General features: G+C 40.2%; 1 protein-coding gene across 1 annotated transcript; it reads left to right on the forward strand.

Moving 5' to 3' along the window:
* Positions 1–716: 716 nt before the first annotated feature.
* LOC101165822 (four and a half LIM domains protein 3) lies at positions 717–20,604 on the forward strand. Its single transcript, XM_004074141.5, has 6 exons — positions 717–871; positions 13,188–13,351; positions 17,372–17,546; positions 17,981–18,150; positions 18,995–19,181; positions 20,279–20,604. The coding sequence occupies exons 2-6, from the start codon at positions 13,196–13,198 to the stop codon at positions 20,428–20,430; spliced, it is 840 nt and encodes a 279-aa protein (XP_004074189.1). The 5' UTR covers positions 717–871; positions 13,188–13,195; the 3' UTR covers positions 20,431–20,604.
* Positions 20,605–21,492: the final 888 nt, after the last annotated feature.

Here is a 21,492-nt window from a genome sequence, read left to right on the forward strand (position 1 = left end):
CCAACATAACTGATTTGCTGTTGCCTCCAAAATGGCTTTCAACGTTACGTTGCCCCTCACCAAAATGGAAAATTAAATGTTGTTCTTCCTGGTAATGTATTTGCTTCACCGCTGGTTTATTGCTGGAAGAAAGTTTTTAAAAAGGCAGAAGGCTAGCTGTCAGAAAGCTAAAACAAGATAAATGTTGCATTACAGGCTAGTAGGTAGCAGAATAATAATTAAAAAAAAGAGATAAAAGATTTACTTTAAATTATTTTTTTGTTTTATTTTTTTCTGACGTAAAATATTCCACATTATATTCAGCACTGTAGAAACTGTAATTGTAATACATCTTTTAACCAGCAGAAGGTAGAACGTCATCATTTTTGTTTCCCAGGTTGCACTGCGAGCATATCACTCAAAGATGAAGCCACAAATTTGTTAAGACTGTAAAATGTAAGTAATTTAAAATTATGAATGTTGGGAGGATTTTTTGTTCAATCTTTGAAAGTTTAGATTTTTTGAATATATTCACTAAATAACTAAAAAGTTATTTGATTTCGCTGAATATGTTTATTTTTTGTTCTTCATTGACGTCTATAATGAACCATAATCCCCAGAGAAAGATTCTCCTAATGACTTTAATATTATCCTTTTGTTTAATTTAACTGGTGTGTCTCATCCAGAGCCTCCGGATCGGATGAACCTTCCCACAGAGGAGGAGGAGGAGCAGAGGGAGGAAGGGGCGGCATTTCGTGCCAGAGCCAGCTTTTACGCACGGAGAGCGCAGAGTCAGAGTGGCTGAATAGCGCAGCGGAGGATCAACGGAGGGGCAGCAGCGCGGCGGCGCGGCGAGACCTTCATCTGCACCGACTCCCAGAGCGAACAGACGGTGAGTCGATCAGAACTCCACTGTGGATGAAGCAGGTGGGCTCAGCAACGCATGCGTAGAAGATTCACCTGTGTCTTCACCTGCGCATTTAGAAAACAGCGCAGGACCCAAATTTAGGTTCGGAGAAAATCTCCCGAGGAAAGATGAGGAGATGATTGAGAGAAAAAGTTTAGAAGGGTGTATAAGAGTGTTAGAAGAGTGAAATTTGGTGGCACACCTCAGGAGTTGAAGAGACGCACAGATTGGTGATGGATCTCAGAGCTGAAGCAGCTTCTGAGGTCTAAAGCTGTTCAGAAGAAAGCACAGTCAAAGCAGTTTCAGGGAGTCAAAGTTAGCCTGAGAAGTTTAGAGAAGATCTGGAGCAGTTTGAGAGGAACTGAAGTCTGTGTAGGACCAAACCAACAGAAGAAGTCCAGGAAGAAACTCCTGTGTGGAGAGGACGGTGTGGAGGGTGGTGACAATGGAGGGTCAGAGGTGGTATAGACACGTCCAGATCACAGATGTGCGGAAGCTTTCCATAAGCTGGGGGAGATTTGGATGTTCACACTGGACAAACAGGGAGGGGCTTCTTCTTTTTCTATTTTTTTACCAGTTGCATGTCTGCCACCGACAGTTGAAACAGTCTTGGTACGAAATGTCAAAGCGGTGCAAATCTCACAAAAACAGACTTAAAAATATGCATAGCTATGCATGAACATGCAAGTTTTGAATGCGGAAGCCCAAATGCGTGTTTACGTACATTTACATTGACCTTCAGCTGGAAGGGGTCGCTTGATGGAATGTTTACACGTGTTACACGTTCAAGAACGTTCTTGAACACGGGTTCTTGAACGCACTTTTAGCATTTGGTGCTCACACTAGACTTTCAGTACCCAATTCCAGTGCCTAAACCCACCGTTGGGAGAGGCTTGGTGCGAAATTTCAAATTGGTGGAAGTCGTGCAAATTTTGCTCCAGGTTTTTTCTTTCACTGCTCAATTCCAATGTATGAAAGACTTGGTGACACAGAATTTCAGCTGAGCACAAATCGCAATTATTAATTTCCATGCGTCACTACCTAAACGAAGTCCCTGATTGGTCGGTCAAAGTTCAACCCGGTTTATCTTGCAATGCGCATTTAATGGCCGCACGTCTTTTACGTAGAGAACGAACAAAACAGTCTTAAAAATGTGCGTACCTACACGTGAACGCAAGAGCTTTGAACGTGGAAACCCCAAATCGCACATTTACTTAGGCTTTTCATTGGAAGTTGTCGCTTGAACGCGCGTTCCCGAGAGCGGCGTGAACGTAGCTTTAGACCCACCTTCTTGGAGCAAAATCGGAACACAGAAGGATGAGGATCGGGAGTTTGGAAACCATCAGAGGTCCTGCAGAACAAAGAGCTCATGTTCAAACAAAGGAAGGAAACAAGCTGTGAGATGTTTTTGCATGAACATCAAACACTTCTCCTGAGATTCACAGCAAACAAATACAAAAAAGGTTAAAAATGGAAAAATCCAAAATGCTAGAGAAGATCTATTTTTTGAGTTGAGGAGTCCAGGTTGGATGAGATGAATCCACGAATCACTGTGGTCAGTTTTTTGATTAAACGTATATTTTGTTCACGATTGCGCTTCAGAAGCAGCTTTCTTCATCAGATTACACAACAATTTATAAATCTGGAGATCATCAGCATCAGAATGCAGGACCCTTCTCCGAGGATCTGTAGATCTTTACAGTCCAGATTAGGAAGCCTCAAAGGAGAACTACACTTTCAGGTGACAAGAGTGAACTTTGAAGCGATGAAGCTTCCTGGCAGGAACCACAAACAGAACCTCCGCCGTGACGCTTTCGGGAGGAGAACGCCGGCGGAGGGAATCAGAGGCGTCAGCGGGAGAACAAACAAAAGCTAAATCACAGATGAACTCCCCCAACTCTTGTCAGCAAACACACAGACCTGCAATGGTCCCTTCGTCCTAAACACTGTGACAGATAGTTTGTTACGGAGCTGCAGGTCTGCGATTCCCATCATCCGAGAGTTCAAGCTCCAAATCATCGTTTAGTCTTCCCAAATGCAGGAAGATAGGATTAAGGATAAGTAATAAGAAATAAAAGAAATGGGGAGCCGGTTTAGCTCGTGCTGGTTTGCAGCGCCTCCCGTCCGTGAAACCAGGGTTCGACTCCGGGCTGCTCCCTGTTCCCTTCTCTACCTCTGTGCCGGTTCCAAGCCCGGTTTGAGAAGGTTGCGTCAGGAAGGGCATCCGGCGTAAAACATTGCCAAGTTTACCATGCGACTTGTTCGCTGTGGCGACCCCTGATGGGAGAAGCCGAAAGAGGAAGAAGAATAAGAAATAAAAGAAATACACCGACACAATCTTATATGATAAAAACATATGATGTCTTCTCCAGTCCCAGCATAAAAAAACAATTTTTTGGCTACAATGAAAAGAAAACTAGCAAACTAGAAAAAACAAAACACAAAAACGCGGTTTTTCAAAAGTACGCTAGGTAGTTTGCAAGTTTTGCCAAAAGTTTTTTTTTCCCAACCACCTCAAATGTCAAACGTTGATCCTGTTCTCACTAAACCTGTTTTAACCTTAACGTTATTTGAATTATCGTTACTTTACGACTTCTTTCACAATTAATGTAATTCGTACGGATTCTGAAGCGGGGAAAGGCAGCTTTGGATGAAAATGCAACCTTTTACAGTGGTGAAGTGTTTACCTATTTAACGTAAATCAGCCGATTCTGATGCAAAAAAACGCTTTTTGCACCAATCCATTGGGAAATCTTCGCGTCTAAAGACTTTTTTACCTGGATCAGAGGCTCGCTAAGCAGATTATCAGTAGTCTTGTGTATTCCATTTCCTAATAATTGTTGATTTCTTCCTACCAAGTTACTTACTTATCACAGATTCAGTCTTCCCAGCCTGGTGCAGGTCAACAATTTTGTTTCTGGTGTCCTTAGACAGCTCTTTGGTCTTGGCCATGTTGGAGTTTGGAGTGTGACTGTTAGAGGTTGTGGACAGGTGTCTTTTATACAGATAACCTGTTCAAACAGGTGCCATTAATACAGAATGAGTGGAGGACAGAGGTACTTCTTACAGAAGAAGTTACAGGTCTGTGAGCCAGAAATCTTGCTTGTTTGTTTATGATCAAATACTTATTTTCCACCACGGTTTACAAATAATTTCTTTAAAAATCAGACAGTCATTTCATTTTGTCTCTCATAGTTGAGGCTTAACTATGATGAAAATGACAGACCTCTCTCATCTTTTTAAATGGAAGAACTTGCACAACTGGTGACTGAAGAAATACTTTTTTGCCCCACGGTCAGTCTAAATAAATCCCTTTTAAAATACATTTAGTCTTTCAAAAATGAATTTTCACAGCATATTTTACATTTGAGCGGCATATTTGGATGATTGAACGGGTTTAAACATCCAGCGGAAATTGGGATCTTTTGAAGTTGGTTTTACGAGAAGAGGGAAGGGTCCCTGTGGGGTCTGAATCATCTCAGATGCAGATCCACACACAACATCCTCGTGCTGCCGTCTGTTTCAGCTTAAGTCAGTGATGTCACTTCGGTTCATAGTTTCCACGACCGCTCACCCCGTGGGGTTCTGATCCGTTCCCGCCTGGTCGCCCTCTCTCGCATGAGGAGGTGGAGAATTCCTGACGTTTGTCTTTTCTTAGAAAGCCACAGGAAGTGGAAAAAGTTGCTTTTTTTCCTGTTGAAACCACTTGATTTTTGCCACGTTTTAGCCACAGGCACATTCCTGAGACACTCTTCCAGTTGTCTGCTTCTGCAGACGGGCCTCACTATCACCAAAAAATAACAACAACAACAACAAAAAAAGACGTGGTTGGAAGAATTTAGAAATCAGACTGATGGTGTCTCATCTTGAGTCAATGCGTCTGGTCTCCGTGTCGGTTGGATCCTATGGCATCCTGGGAAACATTTAACTGTCCTAGTCGAGGGTGAGAGGATTTCTCCCAATCGGACATTTCGTGGAGCAGCAACAGAAGTTGGAGGTGTGAAGCCGTGGTGCTGAAAGGACAGACTACAGCTCCAGATGTTCAGCCACCATCAAAGTCTGCTGTCAGAGATCCCACCTGGACTGGAACTTACATTTTCTTGCATCTCACTGCGATCTATAGAGAAGACGGCCGTGTGAGTGTGAATAGCATCGTCAGAGCAGAAAGAAACGTGATATCCTAAAAACCTGTTAAAGCCTGAAATGACTAATCGAAAGCGAATCAGAGCTGCACGCGACGCTGAACGGACTCACCTGTGCAGCAGCTAATAGTCAAAACTGGTTTGGCCTCCAAATGACGAGAGGAGTTCTGGAAAGTTTCATCGAAAAACATACAGATTGAAATCCAGAGGCTCCATAAAGGTGGTGGTTCTCAGCAACCGTTACAATTCTTAAAGTCAGAGGCTGTGAAAGGTCAAATATTAAAATATTTCCATTGTCTTCCTATCAACCACTGGTTGCTTATGCCACTCCCACATTCCTAATATCATTCATGAAAGGAATCATGGATGTTCTCTCTTTTCCTAAGCTACGTTCTCTCCATCCTGGGAAACGCGGCTGCGAGCGACCAATTCCAATGAAAAGTCTATGCAAACGTTTCCGGCTTCCGCATTCAAAACTCAAAACGCATCGCTGCTCAAGTTTCTACGGGCAAAACATGCGACCATTGAATGTGAGTTGAAAGTTAAACCAGGTTGACCAGTCAAGGACACAGATCTGATGGTGTTGTTTGGATGGCGTTCTTTTTAATTCACTGAAGTGGCAACCATTTGAAAATTGATCATAGAGGAGAAATTAGTAAATTGATATTTGTAGTTGCCAGACTTAAACAATACATTTGAATTTGTTCAAATCGATTTATCGTCCAGCCCTAAACAAAAATGATAAAAATGAGTCTTTAGTGTGATTTTCTTTGTCTAAAGATGGCATCCTCTCCCTTTTTATGTACATCTCTAAATTGACTTTTTTTAATGATTAATAGCCAAACATGTAAAAAAAAATCCATAAATTGTATTAAATAATCCAAAAGTTGCTTTCTCAAATCCCTACCAGTTTCAGTAGTACTGTCCAGCAATACATTTTTTTGAATGATCAATTAATGGTGACCTGTATTATTTAATCTAATTAATCTGTTTTTAATCTAACCTAATAGTTGTTGTGAAAAGCCTAATTTTAATATATTTTCATTTAAATTTGTGACAAACCTTTAAAATGTGCTAAGTGAACTTTGACCCCCACCAAGGGGGATTTTTTTCTATTTTGAACAATTGAGGAAAAAGGGGTAAAAAATGGGATCAGCCCTCCGGGTACCCCATTAATGTATGAAAATCAACACCTCGCCAGGCTTTATCCGATGCATAAAAGATACAAAGTACTTAGATTATTTTCTATCAGACACTGGTTTGTTTTTTTGTGAATACCGAAACATGACATTTAATTATGTCGTTTAATCATAAAAGATACTAGTTGTGGCTTTTTTGGAGTTAGTTCTGTTAGGAACTACAAAGTCGCACATTGATGACATCACAGTAGCGAGGCAGCACACGCCGCGTACAGGGCTGGTACAGAGTCAAAGACGTGTACTAAGGCGATGCGAGACGTGTTTTCAGCTGAGTTCAAATAAAACGTTTATGCATGTCAACAGTTGGACCTTTGTTTTATTTCTGAGAACACGACAAAAGTGATAGATTAAAAATAATGCGCTAATTTTTCGGAAATTAATTAATTGCTAATAATGTGCTAATTTGACACCCCTAAATTTCAGTAAACCAGGAAAAGTCAAAACTATCAAACAGCATTGTGTTGGGTTGCCGATCTATACAACTATGATGTCATTACCATATTTTTTGTGCCATAAATTGCAGCTGCAGCTCTTCGTCTCAAACCTCAACAGTACGCTGATTTTTGGTGGTACGCAGCTCTTGAAAGATCTGTTAATATGTTTAAGTACGACTTTAGTAAACTATGAAGTCACACCGCTTAATGGATTATTGGACCTTGATGGCTATCGTAGTCAGGAGCCTGGCGCAGTGATACATACATACGGAGCAGAAATGCTGAGTGTTGTTTTGCACTTTATGTTACAACTGAACAGTGTTATTGTCAATAAAGTTAGACTAATCTTTCACGGGCACTCTCTACAAAGACGGATTATTGCAGTTAAAGAGGCACAAGTTAATAACGACACAGAACTTCCCATCAACCAATCTGACCAATCGCCTGCTCCTCCCTGGTCCCTCTAGGCCACAGGTGTCAAAATCCAGGCCTCGAGGGCCGGTGTCCTGCTAACCCACCATTGAAGCTCCTTTTTGGCAAGCACACCTAATCCACTTAATCAGCAGCAGACTAGGCAGGATCTCTTTAAAACTAACAGGATGTTGGCCCTCGAGGGTCTGACACCCTGCTCTAGGCATTCTGGGTTTCTGTTTTGTCTAATGTGCACCACATTCCGGAGTACCTTATGGTCCAAAAATATGATAATTAAAGAGACGCAATAGAATTTGAAAGTTACCTTACGACCAACATTTCCCAGAGTTCTTGTGACAAAAACGTAAAGCAGAATTTGATTCCAAGTGAGAATCGTCAATATGTGTTTTTGTTTGTTTGTTTTTAGTTCTGGTACCCACATGGCCCTTTTCGTGGTTTATCCCATTTTGACCTTGATGTTTCCAGTCCATTTTCTGCAGCATGATTCCAGACAATGGGTTGTGGTGCACCGTAAAAGCCAAGTTTGACCCAACCGTTTGAACAACGAGGGTCAACGAGGTCTCTGGTTCTTTATCCGAAAGTTCTTGTTCAGCATCTCTTTAGTTGAGTCTGCAAAAAATCCAAGTCCTTCAAAAATGCTATAAATTCTGCTGCTGTAAATTACTTCTAAATATCAATGAATTAAGATCTATTTTTTGCATGAATATATTCGTTTTTTGTTTTTTCTATGAAAGATTCTTGTTTTTTAACGTGACAGAAGCTGAGTTTGTAAAACCCCTCTGAGGCTCTTCACCACAAAACAAATAAATAGATACATAAAACTCCAGCAGTGAAAGGGCAACATGGAGCTCATCAGGCTCCACATAAACAAACTTCTTGTAATGGAGTAATTGTATTATCCCTCAGGAATTGGTTATGTGCTTTGATCCATGGAATAGACCCCTATGCCGGGTTTAACCCCCACTTCTGGCACCAATGTTGCAGCGGGTCACCGGAGGAAAAGGCATGAAAATGCGAGTTTAATCTGGATCACACAGGAAGCTAACAGGTGCTCATAGGTGAAAATCCTTTTGAGTGTGGGAATGGTCCATCTGAACTTTTTTTTTATTAACCTAAAATTTTATATAATAAAATTAGACAGAGACAATTCTGGATCTCCCCAAAAGTCCAAAACAAGGATCAGTGTATTTATCTGAAATGGGACTTGCATCGGTCGTCTTGGTAGCTGTTGATGAAAGATAAAAGGTTTGTCCCCCCTGTCTGCTGCATGTTGGTTTCTTCCAGGTTGTGTAACAGGAGTCATACAATAAAAGGACTGTTCAGAGCCTCACAGTAACAGATCTATGTCAGGAAAGAAAGGAGACGAGAGTTTTTTCTAAACAATTTTGTTAATTTAGATCCTGACTGTTTCAAATTTGTTTTTTAACAACAAAGCAAACAAAAACTTTATTTGAATTTAGGTTAATGATAAAAGATTATTACAGTTGAACAAATCTGAGTGAAGGAATGATCTGTCTCATCCCCGCTATCAGCATTTAACTGGACAATATTTTTCACCCTTTTGGACTCGCGGCAACTAAATGAAAAAATAGTTTGAGTCACCTGGGATGATCATCTCTGATCATCTTTTGATCTTTTTCAAAGTTTTCCCAGTGGTCTTTTAAGTATGAATATGCCTTTTTTATCCCCCCAAAAAAACCTATGTTGTTTCTTAGAACATAGTTTCTGCAGAGCGACAGTAGTTCATCAGAAATTCACCTCTGAGTTGTCGGCAGGACTGTTGGTGCAGAGCAACCCTTCCCCTCATTGCTGCTTAGAGTTCTCCGTTTACAAGCTCTCTGGCTTTGTGCCTTATATCACAAATCAGATCTTTTTCAAATTGCATTTTTTTGGTCATTCTTTGCTCTGAATTTTACGCCTAATTTACTTAATATTTATCCTCCTTCATCAGAAAAGGCCACAAGAACTTGATAAAGATCAAATAGTTTGGAGTAAATTCTAAGGTTTTAAAATGATCAAATCCTCTGTGGGTTAATTAGAAAAAAATGCTGCAATATGAACAAATATTTGTGTTTTAATGCCGGGCCAAAAAAAAATCGCCAAATCTCTGTAAAGTCTGACATCTATTCCCCTTTGAATTTTTCCAGCACTGATGCGATTGTTGGTTTCAAAACAGCTCAGACTGTGGGAGGACAGCAGCCATAAAAGGTCATGAAGCAGCAGCTTTGACGTTCACCTTCATGCATGTTCAGCTTTGTTAGGCGCAGCAGTGGTTCAGGGTGAACTTTTAAGCAGGAGTCCCGCGTCTGGACTGACGTATGGCAGAGCTCCCAGCTCCCTCGGGCCTGCTGGCTCCAAACCAGCGCGGAGTGACGCTGCAGAAAGGCGAGGGGCCAGAGACAGACCCCAAACCTCAAAGAGCTGCCAGTGTGTTTATTCTTCCAGGTGAAGCTGCAGAAGCTCAGTGTAATGCAGACTGGAAGGGTTTATTTTTGATATCAGAGCTTAAACAAACTTCTGATTTCCCTTATTACTCGGAAAACTTTCTTTGGGAATAAGGTTACTTCGTCCCAACCCCCAAAAACAGACTTTAGACTCAGTTAAGTTTAGAGATTTGGACAAAAAATGGATACATAGGAGAGTTCAAGGATAACAGCATCACTGAGCAAAACCAACGCAAAGAACAATCTGGACTAACCCTTGAACTTTTGGACGAGGAACATTCTGGAAGATTTTAATCCCATTTGGACTCAAACTAACAAACTTTCAGAGTGAGAGTCAGAAGAGTAAATGTCCTCTACTGGTTGATGGAAAAACACGAGTACTGCTGCAGAAAAAGGATCCAAACACATCAGAATGAATCAGCATGAAGGTCCTGAAGAGTTCTGGACAAGGTCTGGATCATATCTGACTGATTTGCACTGATCCTTCTCCCAGTCCAACCCTAGTTTGTTTATAATGATCTGAATACTGATGTTGGTTACACACTCCATACAGTAGAGGGCGGTACGCCTGTTCTACTGGTTTATTAACACATCAAAGAAGAAGCTAGATATTATTTTTTTCTGTTTTCGATTACCTTTTGTAGTTTTTTTGTACTAGGCCGTTTTGAGAACCATATGTGTCAACCGTTATAAAAGTCCTAGTTTAGGAGAACCGTTTAGGAGGATTTGCATTCTTCCCATCTGCAAGCTGGTTTTTAGCACAGGTCACTTCACTTGGTCTGGATCCATTGCAGCACATAAATCAAAGCCTGGGATCAAACATAGACTAATGTGAGCTGATGAACTGAAATATCATCCAGGAAAACCTGACAATGTGTCAGAATCACAACCATTGGATGCTGCCGAGGAGAAACGAGCAGATTTGAGTTGCGTCGGGAAGAACATCAATGTTTTTTCTAAAATCTGGTTCGCTGAAGGATTTTGTCATTTGAAATCATTGTAAAACATCATCAGCATAAACATATTTCTTGTTTTTCAAAATATGATGGAAACAAAAATGCAAACAAATCTGTTTTCTGTGAAACTTGAATAACTGTAAATTCTTGAACTTCTCAAACTTTGTGTCTGCGTTTATGAACTTGGATCCACCGGACTCCAATTTTCCTGCAGACGTCATCATGGAGATTGTGACCGCTTTGGACACAGGCAAATCCCCCGCCGGTACAGCTGCGTTATTGGACTCTGCTCCTCTTTGAATGCTGCAGTGGACACCAAAGGAGCCCACAGAGAGAGATGGCAGATGTGGTCGACCAGGAAGACAAAAAAAAAAAAAGAAAAAAATACCCAAACTACGAAGACCGTGTCCGGGAGGAACTCCATTGTTCTGTCGCAGCAGTCAAGACAAGAATAGAACTTCTGTGGGGGAAAGCTGAGATGGTTCATAAAATCACACAGACAAAAACAGAAACAGGAGAATACGTTTCCTGGTAACCTTTCCTGTGTTTTACTGACCCAAATGAATCCCCGCATTAGGAAAGAGTTCAGTCATCTGCATAGATGAGTTCTCCTCACGTTCATCAGACTTCGCTGTTTTACTGGTTTATTTGCGATCAAAATGTTGGACAAAGGAATGTTTGACAACAAATCCTAACAAATGTATGCGGTAGGAGGAACCAAAGATGTTCCCACACTGTAGCAGATTTGGTCCAAACCATTGACTGTGAATCAGAACTGGACTGAGTGAGAGTGACGTGACCCATAGAAAATGTCTTCCTTCCGGCTCCAACTACGGTAAATGAAGTTAATTCAGTCGCCTTTTTTTTTTTTGCAATATGGATGCTGCCATGTTGGAGCCAGTCAACGTCAGTAAGCAATGATTGGTCTGATTATGTCTATTTTACATTTCTATGGCAATCACTCCCACCACTTGAAACTGGGCTACGCGAAACCTGTCAATCAAACGTTTCGAACATTCAACGTGAGACCACATACTTTTATTGATACATCTGATTGGTCAGTTTATAACTTTATTCTTCAACGCCCCTTGCTGAGGGAAAATGGTTTTGACTCAAAATCTGACCATACATGGCTCCATTCATTCTTTCCTTTACATGGATCAGTCGACCTGGTCCCTTTTCTGCAAAACAGGCCCAAAGCCTGATGTTTCCTCCTCCATGCTTTTTCTCATTTTGTCTCTCATAGTTGAGGTATACCTATAATGAAAATTACACGCCTCTCTCATCTTTTTTAAGTGGGAGAACTTGCTCAATTGGTGGCTGAATAAATACTTTTTTGCCCCGCTGTATGGACTTCTGTTTACCACCCTACTGCAAATGGTTTAGTTGAAATATTTCAGAAGGTGTTCAACAGTAAGAGTAACATTTAGTCTGCCGTCTTGAAAGCAAGCCGTGGCTTCTGACTTTGTCGGATTTCCTGCAGGTTTATTGCTCCACACCTACTTGTACCACTGAGATCTCTACTTGTGAGACCTCACTCACAAGATCCATACTCCTGCTGGATCTCTTGTTATCACAAGTAGGGTAAAGCGACCCCAATGTTGACTGGAAGACTGTGACATAATCTTGGTAATATGCATTGAAAAAGTATTGGAAAACTACATTGTATTAAATACGAAGATGTTCGTTAAGTTTTAATCAAAGGTTACTATATTTTCCACACTATAAATTTCTCCAGAGTATAAGTCATAGCAGCAAAAGAAAAAAAAAAGACATAATGAAGAAAAAATCTATATAAAAGCCACACTGGAGAATAAGTCACAATTTGGGAGACATTTAATAAAACACGGGACCAAGAACGGACATTTCATCTTAAAGGACAAATCCTAATAACGAAAAAGATAACATAGACTGAATACTACCACCTATCAGATTGATGCATATTTAGTTTCTTAAAAAATTGGAGGAATCTAGAATATTAGCACAACAGACGAACAATTATTCAAACAACCATGGTTTAAAGCTAACACATGAACTAACCACTAAATCTATAGAATTCTTCATCCTTTGTGTCGCTTCGGAACAATATTGCCACACCCTGTGTAAGATTGAGCGGCGCTTCTTCTTCTGTGTTGCTGTTGGTAGCAAATACTGACACACTTAGGGTATGTTCGAAATTTTCATTTTGTAGTGCTGTCTGAATCTACAATTCCAAAATCGAGTGCCCTGGAAATTTCCTAGGAGTCTCTGCGAAAAACCAGTGTGCATCGATACTCACTAGATCGGCGAATATAGACCACAATGCATTGCGTTGGAACATTTTTTACCAAAAACATGTATTTAAATGTATTTTTTTTTTTATAAAACATCACCGTTTTTATATTCAGAAGACAGTGGACTCATAAACAATCGTCGCAAAACGCTTATTTTAATTAGATTTTAGCTTTGTTTATTTAAAAAAAAAAATGTAGTGAGCATGGTGTCCGAATTGCTTTTAAAATTCACGGCACTACATAGTGCCACTCTATATAGCTTTTTAGTAGTTAGGGGTTAGGGTGGTGGGTTACTGCTATTTATTTAAATAAAACGCAAAATGATAAAAACTTGATAAATATATACCGTATATATTTTTTTGCCTCTTCTTTCTGAAAGAAAGTGTCAAACTAACGCTGAGAAACCTTCATCTCTTTTCAGCAAGCATCATGAGTGAGCGCTTTGACTGCAGAAACTGTAAGGCGTCTTTGTACGGACAGCAATACATCAAGGTGGAGAATGAGCCCCACTGTATCAACTGCTATGACCAGCTGCACGCCAACACCTGCCAGGAGTGTACAGAAATCATTGGACACAATGACAAGGTGAAGTTACACCTGTTTGCTGATGAAAAGTCAAAAGTCCTATAGATACAGTGGGTGTTTTTTTATTTTCTTTTTTTGTTCATTTCTAGAGCAATACAATCATTTTTGCAAAATTGACTGTAAATTTGCAAAATTAATCACTGTTTAATCCAGCCAATCAGAATAGAGCACATGTGTCAAACTCAAGGCCCCGGGGCCAAATGTGGCCCTCCATGTCATTTATGTGGCCCGCGAGAGCATACAAGTTTTTATTTTCTTAAAATAAAATAAAAAAATTGGTTTGTATTTATTCATATCCAGGGGGAATCTGACTTCAAATAAGGGATTGGGCAACTATACTTTAGGACTTAAACACTGTCCAAATAACCTAACCCAGGGGTCGGCAACCCAAAATGTTGAAAGAGCCAAATTGGACGAAAAAAACAAAAAACAAATATGTCTGGAGCCACAAAATATTAAAAGCCCTATTTAAGCCTCATAATGAAGGCAACTCAAGCAATATGTATCTATATCTCTTGTGCTATCTTAGATGACCCCACCCTTACATTGACGTGTTCTCCCTACCAAGACAAAGGTGGATAAAGGTGGAAAGATTTCATGTAATCCATGGACACCAGTGAAGATCACAAATCATTGAAGAAAAAAGGTTCAGAGCACTGTCTAGTGGGTCTAGATGACCCAACTCCCAACGTTATGCCTAGGATAGCACAAGCATTACTAGCTATATTAGCCTACTATCAAAATGACTAAGTTGCTACAAACACATTATAAGCATTAACGATTAAATGTTTATTTGCCCTGCAGTGCATTCTGCGGAGAACGACGCGTCACGTGACTGCTCTGTTGTGCAAGTTTAACTTCATTATATTATCAATGAATTATGTTTCATTGCTTTGATAAAATTAAAGGAATGGAATAAAAAAATCCGATTTTTTGTCATTTTTATTTTGAGGATTTTAACAAAAAACAATAAAATGGAACGTGCGTGCCCCATGATAGTCAGCTTGCGCTCGAATGACAGAACAGCTTCAAGCATTTGCGGCGCCTGGAGACTTTCATTCAGCTCGTTTAGGTGGCTTGTCACAGTCATATCCACCAAAACGTGCAGCTTTTCGAGCCACTCAGTTGTATCTTCCAGTTGTGGATAGTTCAGGTCTTTGCTTTTCAGGAATGTTTTCACGTGTTCGAAACAGACGACAAAGTGACGCAAAATGTCACCCCAGGACAGCCATCGGACCTTGTTGTGTAGAAGGTTTAAAAATATTTCCTTTCAACTTCATCAAGCAATGCACGGAACTGACGGTGGTTCCATTTCCATCAGCCACCTGCCTAGCGGTCCGCTAAAAGCTTCCTCCTCTCTGAGACTGTTTGGAGTCGTGCGTTGTATGGGCCACGGACAGTTCTCCAGCGCTGCCAGTTGATTGACAGCTCAACTTTTTGACAGCGTGGCTCCCGTATTTCCCGCTGCAAGTGACGTACCTGCTGGGCGTTACAATATTTATTCTACACATTCTTACGACATTGGAAAACATTAAGAATTTTCGTATCTTGTTTTTCCTCCTACAGAAACCACATTAAAACAAAAAATATATTTCTCTCCCCCATCTTTTTACATTTTCAAACATTTTTGAAAATGCTATTTCTCTCCCCCATCTTTTTACATTTTCAAACATTTTTGAAAATGCTTCAGGGAGCCATTAGGACAGCGCTAAAGAGCCGCATGCGGCTCCTGAGCCGCGGGTTGCCGACCCCTGACCTAACCTGACAGAATCAAATTTAAAAGGATTTATGCTAGAGTAACAAATAAAAAATGTTTTTTATGCAACTGTAATTGTCACTTTTAAATTTATAATAAATAAATAAATGAGTTTTTTAACATTAAGGAGTAGTTACCTTTATTTTTCATTACATTTAGTCACATGTATAAGTTAAATCTGGCCCTCTGAGGACAGCCACTATGCTGATGTGGCCTTCAGTGAAAATGAGTTTGACACCCCTGGAATAGAGTATTCAACCGGACCATGGTATGAATATAGATATATTGCTGACAGGAAGGTAAAGAAACCAAATCTAAGCATCTTGTCAAGGGGCATTCCTGCTAAAAAATAGTTTGTCAATGATGGGAGCGACTCCCCCAAGGTCACTCATGTCCCTTGGACTACAGACTCCCCGTGGCGCCGGCCAGTGAATCAGAATCATGCTTTGACTTCCTCATGTGTGCATCCGTCTGTGTCGTGAAACCCTTCGGTTGCAGACAAAAAATGAAAACTATTTTAGCTACAAAATGATAAGAAGGGAAGCACAAACCAGCAGAAGTTAAAGTTCAGGTTTGGGTTTCAACTGAAGAGATTTTGCTGATTTCTATCAATGAATAGGTCTATTTTCTTTCTTGTAAAAATGGTTTAGTTATGATCAAATGGGCAGAGACGCAATATTTTGTTCTCAGACTGGCTGGAATGAAACTGCCACATGTTTGTGTTCATGTCAGGCAGGAGCGGTGACTTGTTTCTACAAGTACTGGAGCACAACCAGATCTGGTGCTTTTGTACCGTTTATGTCGTAAAGAAATCGGGGAGTGGCCTTCCAGTGTGTTTCTGCGGCGCTACAGGCACAGTTCAGTGTTTCTGACGGAATATTTTCACAGTACAAAACTGTGACTCATATGTGAGTTTTAACTGCGGGGTGATCTGCAGTGTGTAGTTTTTACAGCTCAGCAGTGCTTGTTAAACTGGTTTCTGTGGGTAAATTTACTTTATTGAAATGTGTCAGTCAAATTCCTAATCCAGTTTTGCCTAGAAAATATTTTAAAAGTCAGCTGCTGATTAAAGGAAAAATCTTCATTGTAAAGTCTAAGTTTAAATCAGCTGAAACTATTTAATAGAGAATGAAGATTAAATTAAATTAATTTTCTTATTCATGAAAATTGTTTCGGATTTATGTAAACTTGTAAAAGGGACATTTATGAATTTTCCTACAGCAAGGGTGACTTAGGCAGCCATCTGTTAAGACACATGAGCACAGAAAATGTTCCTCTGTGTTAAAAAAATAAACAGTTGATCAGGATTTATGTAAAAACTAAATCTTTTTGCCCTGATAGATGACCAGAGACGTGGTTGAGTTCTCAGTGTTATAATGGCATTCTATGAAAAAACTGTAATGTTGCTTTTATTGAGTTATTCACAAAGCAGAAACAACTTCTACTAATCAACAGCTTTGTTTCATTAAATCTTTGTCATCTGCAAAAGAAAAAAACTTTTTTTTCCCCAATTGTCCAAAGACAATGCATTGTGGTCTACATTTACCATCCTAGTGAGCATCGAAGCACACTGTTTTTTGCAGAGACTTCTGGGAAATTTCTAGGGTGCTCAATTTTGGAATTGTAGATTGTAGATTTGGACACTATGTAGTGGGTAGTTAAGGAATTCTGACACAATCCCTCAGTTGTGTATCAGTATTTATATGCTAAATAACTTACCAATGACAATATAAATAACTTATATTAGCAAAAAGTAGTTTGTTTAAGTGTACTCCGAATATACTTATTTTGTACTAAAAGTGAGGCAGTATACTCAAAGTTTTCTTCATTGTAAACGTAAAATTTTCCAATTAAGTTTGAAGAAGTATTTAGTCAGTATACTTTCTACCCTACACAAACATGGTCTCTACCACATACTTGCTAGACTTATACTGGAGTATACTTAATGAAATAAACTTCAAGCATGTTTTCCTTGGAGCCCATTGCATTAAATAGATTAGAAGCTAATTTAGCTAGCATCCTCGCTTAGGGTGAGAGAAGAAAAATGCTAGCTCCTAGCCTTTACATGATAATGTTTATTTCAGAAAATTTAGAATCAATGAGTTACTTTGCTAATAATTCAATGCTAATACGCAGCCAACTTTAATTTAGGTTTCTGGTAGATGCTAGCCAATAGCTTTTTAATGCTAAGATTGACGTTATATTTTTTTGTGTGACTTCAAATTGGACTTTTAGTCTCATTGAACGCTTTTCATTTTCTGCAGGAGCTCACCTTCAAGGACAGATATTACCATGAGCACTGCTTTCGCTGTTTCCGCTGCGATCGCTCCCTGTCCAACGCGTCTTTTACCAGCCATGAGGACGTGCTGCTTTGCAATGACTGCTACTGCAATGAGTTTTCCTCCAAGTGCGTGTCCTGCAACAAAATCGTCATGCCAGGTAGAGAATTCGTGAACCGCCTCATCGTCATTCTCAATCTATGCTTCCTTCAAGTCCTCGCAGGAATGAAAGGCTGGTGGTGTGAGGGCGTGAAAGCTCAGAGGGATGGTTGCTTTGCTCTACTGCAAAGAGTTTATGTATTTAGATTATTTTGAATACTATGGCTTGTGGGTTGCAGTTCCTGCTTAAAAATCTTTGGCCTTCTTTCTTAAAAAGCCAACAGCTGATAGATCTGGCGTTCCGTTTCATAAACAAGACGAAACACAGCTACAGCTACAGATAATGATCTGAAGGTTACAACAATGAAACAGATGAAACTCCGGTCATGTGTGCAGCTTCTGGCCCGGCTTTCTCTCAGCCTGTCACAGTGTTGGAATGTGAGATAAGCCAAATGAGCTAAACCACAGAAGAGTTCTCCCTGTCTGCTCTCACAGGATCCAAGATCCTGGAGTTTGATGGCTCCTCCTGGCACGAGGACTGTTTCGTGTGTCACAGCTGCGAGAAACCGATTGGAGGTGAATCCTTCGTCCCCAACGAGAATCAGTACTACTGTGTGCCGTGCTATGAGGGCAGGTTCACGCCACGGTGCAGCCACTGCAACAAGGTGAGGTCATCTTCTGTGTCACCCACTGCATGGCTACAACTAACTCCTGACACTTTTTTTCTAATCACTGGACGTTTAGAAGAGCCTACCACGCAGCCAGAAAGATCAAATGTTGCAGTTTCTCAAACGACCACTATAGGCCGCTTTCAAACGAAATAAAAAAAGTCTAACTTGACCCTCAAAACCAATTACAAAAGCTGTTCATTTTCAGGACTCAACAGAACTCGGCCCCTATTCGTCCACTTTCTGAACTTTAGTGAGAGTGGGTGGAGCAAACTGGCCGGCATGCCCCTCCCACTTAAGTCTTTATTTTTGTCCGGTGTGTGAACACCACCAGCTGAATGTGCGTTCATGAAACCGTGTAGAGTGTATTCTTGAACACGACACGCGGCCGGTGTGTAGGCACCTACCTAGAGATAAGAGTGCGTTTTATATTTCCTACTGTGGTCTTGTCATTCATTCATTAATATATTGATACACAAATCACTAAAGAATTGCTTATAAACAGCACAACAGTCATGCACATTTCATGTTCTACGTTTATTTACGTGTTCTTTGCATGGTTTATACGTACTTCTGTGGTTTTAACGTGGTTCATTCATGACACAAAATTTTAAAATGTCATGTAAAGAACCACAACCTTTCTTACTTTTTGCATGTATATTCATGTATGACCAATTTTCATCTGCACAATATGCGCAAAATGTACATATTGACTGTGTGACACGGGCTTCATTTAACGCATATGAAAGCACTGGATTATCCACCTCTGCAAATAAACCTCGGCACAGTTCACCCACTCCTGTGCCAGTGTGAATGGAATCGAGCGTGATCTGGTTTGCAGGCTCTGACCAAAGGCGGGGTGAGCTACCAGGGCGGGGTGTGGCACAGAGAGTGCTTCCTGTGCACGGGCTGCAGCGCTCCGCTGGCCGGCCAGCCCTTCACGTCGCAGGGCGAGACTCCGTACTGCGTTAAGTGCTTCAGCAACCTGTACGCCAAGAAGTGTGCCGGCTGCAACTCAGCCATCACAGGTGAGTCACTTCAGTTCTGACTTTTGATGGAAACCAGTTCAGGCGGTCTGAGAAGTCACGCCAGCCTCAAACTAAACACATCAGTGGTTGTCACAGGAAGTGATGAAGAGTTTCTGATGATTTCCTTAAAGCGGATGGAATTTATTGTTGAGAAACATTTTTACTGATTTTTGCTCCCACAACAAATAAAACTTCAATTACTAGTCTGATAAGTGAACTAAAAGTATACTAAAAGTGAGGCCATATGTTTACTTTTTAAATACTATCTATATATTGTAAACTTAAAATGTTTCATTTTGGATGAGTTGTGGTGGCTACAGCTTAAAGACAATCCTGTGTGGGCGTGGCTAAAGGCAGCAGTAGAACCTGGGTCAGTCCAATGATGCCCGCAAGTTAATTTTCTTTGTTTTTTTTTTTTTTACTTGTCCTGTCCAACAGCTAGGCAGGCAGATGAGAGCTGAGGGCCTCTTGTGTTGGACATATTTTACTTCAACAAGAGGGGTTATTAATCTTCAGACAAACCAAAGGTGTGACTGAACAAACCCCTTTTGTAATTGAGGACGCAAGTTTATTTTCAACCCCAAACATCTGATGGAACTTGTGATTTTCTCTGTTATGGTAACAGTTGGACAAATATTAAAGGTTAGATTTCTCTTAAAAACCTCTCTCCGGTGAAAATCAAGTCTTTTTTTGGGCGTTTTTCTGATGCTGGAGGACATACAGAAAGAAAATTAAGCTCAAAATTGCCTTTCTGAGTTTTTGTTTATTCAAATAGTTCTGATTTGGGAGCAGACATAAAAAATGTAGTTTGAAAAAGATCGTATTTGTGGCATAGAAAATACGCTGGGCGAGCCACAATCTCTTAGCTCTGAACTCTCAACAAGGAGAGGGGAAGTGGGGGCGGGGTTGCTCCACACCAATGATCCCGCCCACAACTCAGAGGTGAATTTTTGATGAACCTCTGCCACTTTGCAGAAACTACTTTGGAAGGCTGGGAAGACTTTGAGATTAGATCAGCAGATGATCGGAGGGGGATTTGGAGAGAACCTGATGGTTCAGAGGCAGTTTCAGACCTGGGTTCCACATGTGTCCCGCAGGTTTTGGAGACGGGAAGTACATTTCCTTTGAGGACCGGGAGTGGCACCAGCCGTGCTTCAAGTGCTCACGCTGTTCCGTGTCACTGGTCGGCTCTGGCTTCTTTCCGTACCGGGACCAGATTCTGTGCAGAGACTGCAACGACGATGACTGAGGGGCTCAAAGAGGGAGACCGGAAGCGTCCGAACCTCATGTGGACACAGAAATGGATCACTGCTCCACTTTTGTAAAACCTCCATAGCGCAACTTTCAATAATTTCTACCTTCAGACTCACTTAAATGTTCTTTATTTTCTTATTTTGCACTAAGAATTAAAAGAATAATGTGACTTCTCTCCATCTTATGTTTTCCGCCCAGTAACTTCCCTTTCTGCGTGGATATTTTCTAGAACAGCTAACAGATAATAATCCCTATAAAGGGAATTAATCTTTGTTCATCTATAAAATATGGAAAACTACTTTCTATACAACTTTTGTGGCACACACAAATCCTTAATTTAAAATAAAACATTTTTCCACAGTTTCAGCGCAGAGGGATTTAGCTGTAACCCTTGTGCTATCCTAGGCACTTTAACGTTGGGAGTTGGGTCATCTAGACCCACTAGACAGTGCTCTGAACCTTTTCTCTTCAATAATTTGTGAACCTCACTGGTGTCCATGGATTACATGAAATCTTTCCACCTTTATCCACCTTTGTCATGGTAGGAATAACACGTCAATGTAAGGGTGGGGTCATCTAAGATAGCACAAGGGTTAAGAAAGCATCAACACAAATGTTTGGGGTAAAATACTGTAACATGTGTACATAATATCACTGGATTACAGAAAAAAAATCTTGAAAAAAAGACTTGAAGAAGTTATAATAAGAAAGCAGCTTTTTGCCACATACATTTTTGGAAAATTTCATGAGAAATCTTGTTAAAAATGTTTCTTTTTGTATTCAATTGTACCCAAAAAAAAGTTGCATCATGAGACAATATAGTAAATGTATGGGTTAAACTTTTTAAAAATGCATTTTTTTTTAGCTTGTGTTATTTTTAAACACATTTCCTAGTTATAAAGAGAAAATAGGTTTTATGCATATCCTTTTTTTTATATATATATATTTTCTCTTTTGGAGGCTTTTTACTTCAATTAATTTAAAAAGAAATACAGATATCTTTCTAAATTGTAAAAACAAAGATAAACTTTAAAAAAGGGAAAGGAAAAGTTTCCCA

This window comes from Oryzias latipes, chromosome 11 (assembly GCF_053564925.1).
Source record: "Oryzias latipes strain Hd-rR chromosome 11, Olatipes_Hd-rR_3.1".
Lineage (NCBI taxonomy): Eukaryota > Metazoa > Chordata > Actinopteri > Beloniformes > Adrianichthyidae > Oryzias > Oryzias latipes.